Here is a 10,333-nt window from a genome sequence, read left to right as displayed (position 1 = left end):
TTTTTTCAGTGTGCTGTTTCCATAGAATCTCCACCCACAGGAATTATTTAGGTAAAAATGTAACCACCAATGGTAGAACAGTAGTCCCACCACTAAAAGGAGAACTTAGACAATGTTACAGCTCTAATAAAACAATTTGTATGAAATTATTAATATAAGAGCTTTAACAAAAATACAAACTTTACATTTCTGCTTTTAAACACTTCTGGATGCCTTGCGCATTGACTTCCACTCTTAGTGCATTAAGACACTTGGTGTGCTGGCGGCACCCCCATTAAAGAGATCACCCTCGTGCCATCACAGATGTGAATGACTTTCTTTCTCCAGCTGAACACAAACAAAGATTTTAAGAAGAATATTTTAGTTCTGTAGGTCCATACAATGCAAGTGAAGGGTACAAAAAATGTTAAGCTCCAAAGTATCAAAGCAATCTATGACTCCAGTGGTTTAATCCATTTCAGAAGCAATGTGTGGGTGAGAAACAGATCAATGTTTAAGTTAGTTTGTACCATAAATTAGAATAATGCAAATCAGCAAAAATAAAAGAAGAGGAATGTGTGAGTGAAAGATTAATAGTAAAATTGGCTTAAATGTTGATCTGTTTCATATCACTCCTGAAGACATAGATTTAACCACTGGAGTCAAATTGATTACTTTTATGCTGCCTTAATATGCTTTTTGAGTTTAAAAATGTTGGTACCCGTTCACTTGCATTGTATGGACCTACAGAGCTGAAATAATCTTCTAAAAAATCTTTGTTTGTGTTCAGCATAAGAAAGAAAGTCAAACACATCTGGGATGGCATTTTTAGGGTGTAAACTATGCTTTAATACGGCGCCCCTGTATGTTGCATGCATATGTTTTTTGCGCCTCTGGGCTACATATTACTTCCATGTTGTAGGCCAATGATTGTGCATTTGAATTCTTTCTTTGGGAGAGCTTGTTCCAAGAATCAGAATCATCAAAAGCATCTGAATAATGTAAAAATAAGAACAAAGCATTGTCCAAGGGTACACAAATTTTACTGTGTGTTTGTGTGTGTGTTTACCAAAATTATTCTAGGTTACAAACTGTTAATTACAAGGGTATTATTCTATAAATGTGGTTTATGAGGACATTTCTTGTGTCACTTAAAAATATATATTTTTTAAAAATCATGTAAAAATGCAGAAAGTTTTTTGTTAGGGTTAAGTTTAGGGGTAGGGTTAGGTTTAGGGGATAGAATATATAGTTTGTTAAAATCATTATGTCTATGGAGAGTCCTCATAAAGATAGCCGCTCCACAGATGTGTGTGTGTGTGTGTGTTTGAAATCCATCTTGATTGCTGGCTGTCAAGTTGTGAGAAAGCCAGGAGGGTATTTTGACAGCTTGTTATTAACACCTCTTCCCAACACTTCCTAAGCCATAGGCGAATTCAAAAAGTTTTTTTCCACCTCTGAGATATTCTTATCCCTGTAAGTGCACCTGTAACTATACCACGAGCGAATTTACCATTCCTACTACTGCAAATGCGTAGTTTGCCATAGTGGGATTTTTTATTTTGCATATCAAGATGGGCACATAGATTTTTTAATTTTTTATTATTCTTATTATTTTTACAACGTTAATGTATTTGGAAGAAATTTCATATTCACAAGAATAAATGCTCACATTTCCTTTTGGACATACAAGAATACAGAGCCAATGTGGAAAATGTCAACAATAAGAAAGTGAAAGTAACTTTTGATATTCTTCTTGAATATGGAACATTTGGAACAATAAAAAAAAGTTATTCAGAGCTCCAGAGGGAGAAAACTGCCATAAAATATTATATATATAAATATTATTTTCCACTTTCACTGACTTTTCACCAACATCAGTCCTGGTCATAACTACCAAATAGTCATTCATTTTCAGGATTTTAACCCTTTAAATCTCAGTTTGTTTACATAATGCCACTGTTGTTTTTTGCACACACGGGGACACACACACACACACACACACAAACGAATGTCTCTGTACACACATACAAAACACACTCTGACATCCATACCAACACACACACACACACACACACACACACACACACACACACACACACAATTTTAGCTGCATACTTTATTCAATTGGCCTGCTGTGCTCTATAAAACAGCAACCAGAAAATATGAAAAAAAAGTGTGTATTTGCTCCATAGGCTAAACATGAAAACATGAGACTATCTAGTGGAAAATATTAAAGATTAAAATGAAGCTAGTGCTCTGTAATGAAAGCATAATATCATAGAATTAATGATTTTATGCTTTAATGGCACTGGGATCAAATATTGCATTTTTAATGGGTTTCAATGGGGAAATTTTTGTCCTGAAGGTCTGTAACTATTTTGTGTACACAGTGAATTATAGGAACTGAGGTTGAAATATAAAAATCCCCCCCAAAATACACACCTTTGGCAAAATGTATTCCATTGGCACTAACACAGGCAAAATTAAAATACAATTAAAAAAATAAAAAGACAAAAATGTCCCTAAGGTTGCACAAGGGTTAAGAATGTATATGTAATACACCATGGCGGTTGTTTGTATATATATATATATATATATATATATATATATATATATATATATATATATATATATATATATATATATATATATATATATAATTTTTTATTTATTTATTTTTTTAATGCTGATCAGTGAGGTTTATTTATGAAGGTAAATTATTGGGGAACCCGCAGGTGACAGTGACAGGTGGACAGAGTTTCCTGGTGTTTATGTGTCTGTTTAGTTAATTCATTCTCGATTCCTGGTTTCAGGGATATGTGGAAGTGTGTGAAGCTGCTGCTGTAAGTTTCTTTTTATTTTTTTATTTTATTTTTTTATTAAGCTTCAAACAAACAAAGTCAATCTACAGTCAAATCTACAATAGTACATATATAAAGAGAAAATCAATACAGCCAGGAGGGAAGGCTAAACATTATGTAAATATATTGAAGGACTCACATATAGAAACAGTTTTAATTGCTTTCTTATTATGTGAATGAAAAATAGTCTTGATATATATTTGAATTTCTTTTTCAAGAACCAAAAACAAAGGTTGGGATTTACTGTACTTACATTTATGTGAAATTTAGCAAAAATTAAAATGACATTTATAATATAGTATTCTTTTCTTTTATTTGAGGGGATATTAGTTAAAACCAAATATAACGTTATCTAAACAAAGAAAAAGTGGGTTCAATGTTATCAATTATAAATCTGGTGAAATCTTTGGTTGTTTGTATAATTGTGTATATTTTTGTAACGCTCACGTCACTTCACAGCGTGTCACGTGAGAGTGTAATTTCAAGATGGCTACAGAGGAGCTTCCATCCCAATTCGATGTTGTCATTCTCGGGACAGGTAAGAAACTAAATTAATATAACAGTTTTTAGTGATTTGTTTTCCAGACGTGTAGTGAGTGTCCGGTAATGCAGAGGAGCACGAGAATAGGATGACAGCCTCTGTATTTTGCCACAGACTCATGAAAACAGCGAAATGAATGCTAAAGATAGAGCACTGTGTGTAAATGACACATAATGGATGAATCAAGAGCATATATACATACACTGATGATCAGACATCGAATCACAAATTATCTGGATACATTAATGATGAGGAATGCTGACTTTAATGTATTTGTTTACGGGTTGAATTTTGGTTGACGCTGATGTTCGTAATACTGAGAAACATCCTTTATTATTTAGTTTCTTAACTAAGACTTGTAACGTGTGCTCATTTTTTAAAGCCACACATTTCAAATAATAGCACAACGACAGCCACATAACCAAGTATGAATGTTTTCAGCTTTCCCTATTTGTGTATCTGTATAAAGAGACAAGAGAAGTACGCAAGCCATATTTAAAACTGGGTCTGCATAACACAACATGTCTTTATGCCACTAAAATGACACTGACAACGTTGCCTATTTTATGCATCCATTGCCCACAACATTTAAATATAATGCGACTTAAAGGAATATTCCAGGTTTAATTCAAGTTAAGCTCAATCAACAGCATTTGTGGCATAATGTTGATTACCACGAAAATGTATTTTGATTCGTCCCTCCTTTTCTGTAAATATAGCAAAAATATATTACAGTGAGGCTCTTACAATGGAAGTGAATGGGACCAATCCCTAAACATTAAAATACTCACTGTTTCAAAAGTATAGCCACAAGATTTAAATAATATATGTGTAAATATGAGTTTAAAGTGACAAAATCACATACTAACCTTTTCTGTGAAGTTATAGATGATCCATTGATGTAGTGCCATGAACCCTAAAACTTTTAGAGTATAACTGAGGATTGAATGCAAGTCCTTTTCTAAAATTATAAGCTTCACATTTCTGCCTTTAAACCCTCCAAAAACATTGCCCCCATTCACTTTCATTGTAAGTACGTTAAATCTTTTCGAGAAAAGAAGGGATGAGTTTAAATTATTTTGGTGTTAATCAAATTATGCCACAAATGCTGTAGACTGAGCTTAACTTTTGGGCCTATAAACACAATGCTCTGAGTTTGATGAAGTTTATACAACAATATTTTAAGATATTTAAGGTAAAATAAGATAATGGTAAAATCTGTTTCATATAAGTTAGTAAGTATTCATTTAGCAGATAATTTTATCCAAAGCAACTTATTAATAGAGCCAATCTCCCTGGGGCATTATGGGGTTAGGTTAGTTGTCTTGTTATGCGCACAATAGTGTGATAGCCAATGACTGGAACTTGCAGGGCTCGAACCAGCAAACTTTTGATTTGCAACCACTGATATACACTCACCTAAAGGATTATTAGTAACACCTGTTCAATTTCTCATTAATGCAATTATCTAATCAACCAATCACATGGCAGTTGCTTCAATGCATTTAGGGGTGTGGTCCTGGTCAAGACAATCTCCTGAACTCCAAACTGAATGTCAGAATGGGAAAGAAAGGAGATTTAAGCAATTTTGAGCGTGGCATGGTTGTTGGTGCCAGACGGGCCGGTCTGAGTATTTCACAATCTGCTCAGTTACTGGGATTTTCACGCACAACCATTTCTAGGGTTCACAAAGAATGGTGTGAAAAGGGAAAAACATCCAGTATGCGGCAGTCCTGTGGGTGAAAATGCCTTGTTGATGCTAGAGGTCAGAGGAGAATGGGCCGACAGATTCAAGCTGATAGAAGAGCAACTTTGCCTGAAATAACCACTCGTTACAACCGAGGTATGCAGCAAAGCATTTGTGAAGCCACAACACGCACAACCTTGAGGCGGATGGGCTACAACAGCAGAAGACCCCACTGGGTACCACTCATCTCCAATACAAATAGGAAAAAGAGGCTACAATTTGCAACAGCTCACCAAAATTGGACAGTTGAAGACTGGAAAAATGTTGCCTGGTCTGATGAGTCTCGATTTCTGTTGAGACATTCAGATGGTAGAGTCAGAATTTGGCGTAAACAGAATGAGAACATGGATCCATCATGCCTTGTTACCACTGTGCAGGCTGGTGGTGGTGGTGTAATGGTGTGGGGGATGTTTTCTTGGCACACGTTAGGCCCCTTAGTGCCAATTGGGCATCGTTTAAATGCCACGGCCTACCTGAGCATTGTTTCTGACCATTTCCATCCCTTTATGGCCACCATGTACCCATCCTCTGATGGCTACTTCCAGCAGGATAATGCACCATGTCACAAAGCTCGAATCATTTCAAATTGGTTTCTTGAACATGACAATGAGTTCACTGTACTAAAATGGCCCCCACAGTCACCAGATCTCAACCCAATAGAGCATCTTTGGGATGTGGTGGAACGGGAGCTTCGTGTCCTGGATGTGCATCCCACAAATCTCCATCAACTGCAAGATGCTATCCTATCAATATGGGCCAACATTTCTAAAGAATGCTTTGAGCACCTTGTTGACTCAATGCCACGTAGAATTAAGGCAGTTCTGAAGGCGAAAGGGGTCAAACACAGTATTAGTATGGTGTTCCTAATAATCCTTTAGGTGAGTGTATATATATATATATATCGCGATATCAGAGCATTAACGTGTCATCGGTGCAGCACAACGATCACCAAAGGAAGCGGCAAAATTGTCCAAAAGTTGTAATGTAAGTAGGAAAAGCTGTAATATCTGCTTGTTTAGAGTGACAACATGTCCTTACCCCCGAATGGGACTTTAAAAAGTCAGACCGGGATTTCTAAATCCCCGCGGATTTGCTTGTTTTCATATTGAAGTGCTCTCTGTAGTCATACATGAATATATGTAATAAATGTATGTTCTTTTGTCATTTAAATCAAGTCGATCAGTTTCATTTTAAAGGATACCTATTATGCAAAATTCACCTTTACATGGTGTTTGAACATAAATGTGTACACAACCACCCTATAGTTATAAAAATCCAACCAGTCCTTTTTTTTTGAATCCCCTTTAATCATAAGCACTGTCTCGGAACAAGTCGTTCGCAGATTCTGTGCAAAGTGACGTCACTTTGTACAGGCCCTGCCCAAGACTGTTGATGGACACCGCTGACGGACATGTTCGCATAGTGAACATTGTAACAGTATTTGTGTTTGTTCTTATCCATCATTGCAAAACTGCTGAAAAAACTAATAAATAAACAAATAAATACATTTATCAAATAACCATTCGGAAACTTCCTGGTTCATTCTCAAAGTTGTTACTTCTGACGGAGTCTCTCCCTCATCAGTGTCTGACTCCGGTTCAAACATATAGGGCTGAACACCACTATATTCGCTGTCAGTCATATTGCTTATGATGTCTAGTTATCCGAAGCAGAGATGTCTAAACTCCGCCTTATTTTGGATACTTGGCAAGGAGCACCAGCTCATTTGCCAGGGCTCAAATCTAAGGATTTTTTCTACAGGCCCAGTCAGGCCAGTGCTTCAGATAGATTTATGATTTATGTAATCCCATGTAAGCACTTTGAATATATAAATTCATAAATGCATAATATTAACCTCAGGCTTCCTGCCATTTACACATGTGTTTTTAAGCCAAGAGTTCTGTTGTGCAGATGATGGGTTTTCGGTCACCCGTTTAGTCAACTTTTGGCCATGTGTAGTGTATTCACACACAGGATCAAAGTTTTAATCACTGAGTTAAAGATTTGATTATTGGCTGAATGTAATAAACGTATGTGATGTGTAATATACATTAGGGGGATATTAGGCCTAATCTGTGAATTAAGAATGTGTATATAACATGAAATTAGACAATCTAAATACCAATACAGCCTGATGCACAAAAACAATACCTGTGCGGTCCAGCAATGAGAAATGTAACTGGTGTTTCATGAGGATGATATGAAGTAGACTGTTTTGAATATTCATCTTTACCCTGCAGCTGAACAGCTCTGATAATAATATCTAATAGCCATATTGATCTTGCTTCATGTCATATCAAACTGCATTATCATGTTGAATTAATGATTATGTTTTGAAACTAACCTAATTAAATATATACTTACATTTTGGATACTGAGCAGCTTGTGATTTCCAGGCACATGTATAACTGGGGTTTAACACAGTTTATTACGTTTCATTCGGCGCTTCATCTCTAAAGGCGAATTAATGAAGATGTGCTTTTTTTTTTTACAGTGGGAATAAAACTAGCGCTCTGTCGCTTTACAAGAGTGCAGGAATGTTAAACAGACTATGCTGCACAAAGAGAGATGATGATGCATGTGAGAGACATGGAGAGACATGGATTTTCAGTCCTATAGAATGAAACTGTTGATTTTTTTTGTGTTCCAATGTGTGGATTACTAATTTTCACCAACATGTAAAAACGAGAATGTGGGGATTTCGTGCACTGTGAACACGGAATGTGCAGTGATACTTAAAATGATTCGTATTTACGTTGGTAATAGCTGCTGCTTAGACACTTGAAAAAGAGCGGGGACACTGCTAGGAGAGTGCACTCAGTGTCTGCACGATGTTGTGCATGCGCACGACTGTTCCTTGACGCGTCAAGTACATTATTGAGCTCACTCGTCGGTTAGAATACTTCATTCGCTCCGTGTAATTGTTGTGCTCTCTCACTTGTTGTTTTCTTGCACTAATGTTATAAATGCAGCACTGGCCCGATCGGGCAAGTGACAATTCTAGCAACTGGCCCGAAGCTCTCTCACCAGGCAGTCCTTATTGTCGAGCCCTGCTTGCATTTAAAGATACACACACACACACACACACAAAAACAGCTTATTTTTATTCCAACCCCAAAATTGGCATTTTCAACATGGTATAATAAATGATCTGTAGGGTATTTTGAGCTGAAACGTCACAGACACATTCTGGGGACACCAAAGAATTAAATGACATTTTGTCAAAAGGGCCATAATTGTTGCCCTTTAAACAACTTGCTTTGCCTGTCTCCCTGTCTGAGGGGGTGATAGAGGGAAAGAGAGAAGATGAAACAACGATTGATGAAAACATAAAACAAGTAACTTAAACACTTCGATTATCACAATAAATAAGTTGGAGAATGTCTGTTTCTTACCTCGGTTTCAGTGAACTTGTTTACATTCAGCTGATCTGTTCGCTGATTACATTTGTTAGAGGTGGATACTGTTTGATATAGATAACTCGCTCGGGACTTCAAGAAACAGAACAAATTCCCATCTTTAAATAAATAATTACATGTGTGGGACATTTGCGTTTTATGGATGTACATGCCGATCTCAGATATAAAATGATTAATGTTTACTTCCTGAAATTAGATGATTTCCTATTAAGTCTATAGGGACATTTGAAAGTTTGGGCATAGCAATATGGCAGCGCAGTGACTTCACTGATATGACGTCATGAGCAATCCAGTTCTATATATTTATCAGTGTTTGCAACCCTACCCTTGCTTTAGCCACACTACCCCTATACAATACTGTGCGTTTCACTTACTCTGGTCAGTCCTTGTTTAAAGTTTCCTGGCCTGGTTTAGGCCTACTTTGTGCAGTACATCGGTCTGAAGTAGTGCATAAACCAGTTTGTGAATCCTTTAGCTGAAGCTGACCCTGACTCTGTGACCTGCTTTAAAGCCAGCATCGAAGGTTTCTCTGATCTGTGTGGTGTAGAGCGAGACCCTGGAACGATGCTGTCCTCGTTCTCTCCACTGTCCTAATTCAAAGAGCACAAGTGTGTTTATATGCAGGCCAGATCCTCAGGACAGTTAAGTTGCTTTGCGCGAGGCATTGTTCTTCACATCAGGGAGGAAAGGTAGATGGAAAAAAGAAAAGAGGGGTTACTGCGATTGCTTGGAGCAACATTCTCGTGCTGTGATTGATGGTGTGCAAATGAATATATCTGGCCCATTTCTGGTTCTGCTCATGCAAAACCACCATATCCGGTTGGTCCCAAGGCAGCCGGTGACGTGGGGATGCTCACAGCTTGGACTAATTCTGCTCGGACTCTGTTCCGTGTCAAGGTTGCTCAGACAAGCGTGCTTGTCCCAGACTCCCTGGTTACCCCTGTTTTTGCTGCTGGATACAGGTATAAATGAGAAAATGGACAGGGAGCAGTTGTTAATGAATACTGCAGCTCTCATAATGATGCCTGCTAGACCTTCGGACTGTGTAAAGGACTGCGTTCCTGTTGGTTGCGCCCTGTCATCTGTTGAACTTGCACCTGACCCGCCAGTCCCTGGAGAGTCAATGCTCTGGTCTGGTGCGGTGGGAGCAGATGCCTGCAGACCTTTTCGTTTTTATATTGTTAAACAGAATCATCAAGAGCGAAATAGCAAACTGAAATTCCCCACGGCTTTGGCTTATTTTTACTGCAGTTGGTGTGTGTATGGAGCTACTCTTGAAAAATCAAACTTCCATTGAAAACTATAGCATGTCTTTGAAAACATATACAAATAACACATCTGGAATTTAATATGAAAATCTTCTGGGTGGAAGTGTCATGAAACCTCATTGGCTAACTGGAATAATGACCCTTATTATGACCCTAACCCTTTAACCCTTTAAGAGGGTGTTTTTAAAGATTTCCTCTTTCAGTGGCATACCCAAAATTAAAAGCTTAACTCTTTAAAAATAACAAACAAACAAAAAAAGAGTTGTTAAGTGTTTGGTATAATAGATTATGATAAATTCTACCCAAAATGTAACTTTTTTCTAATTTGACATACATGTATATCTCTAGGTGTAAATAAGGTATCTCTGAAAAACTGCTTTTGTTTTGTTTCCAGTCATGTCACCTGTAACTGACTAAAATGTTGTGTTGATACGACAAAGTAATCAAAAGTTATAGCATTACAAAAATTATTTATCCTAGTGTTAAAAATGCCTCCATGTGTTCAAAAGTCTCTC

General features: G+C 37.1%; 1 protein-coding gene across 1 annotated transcript in view; it reads left to right on the top strand.

Annotated features, from left to right (window-relative positions):
• Nucleotides 1-3,303: 3,303 nt before the first annotated feature.
• Nucleotides 3,304-10,333, top strand: part of LOC127627456 (rab proteins geranylgeranyltransferase component A 2-like) — a 79,034-nt gene continuing 72,004 nt past the window's right edge. The window contains exon 1 of the mRNA XM_052103839.1: nucleotides 3,304-3,381. Coding sequence (XP_051959799.1) covers nucleotides 3,330-3,381 — 52 coding nt within the window. The 5' untranslated portion in view covers nucleotides 3,304-3,329. The remainder of the gene's footprint in view (nucleotides 3,382-10,333) is intronic.

This window comes from Xyrauchen texanus, chromosome 34 (assembly GCF_025860055.1).
Source record: "Xyrauchen texanus isolate HMW12.3.18 chromosome 34, RBS_HiC_50CHRs, whole genome shotgun sequence".
Classification (NCBI taxonomy): domain Eukaryota; kingdom Metazoa; phylum Chordata; class Actinopteri; order Cypriniformes; family Catostomidae; genus Xyrauchen; species Xyrauchen texanus.
Note: the sequence above shows the minus strand (reverse complement) of the source record. Positions and strands in the feature narration are given on the sequence as shown.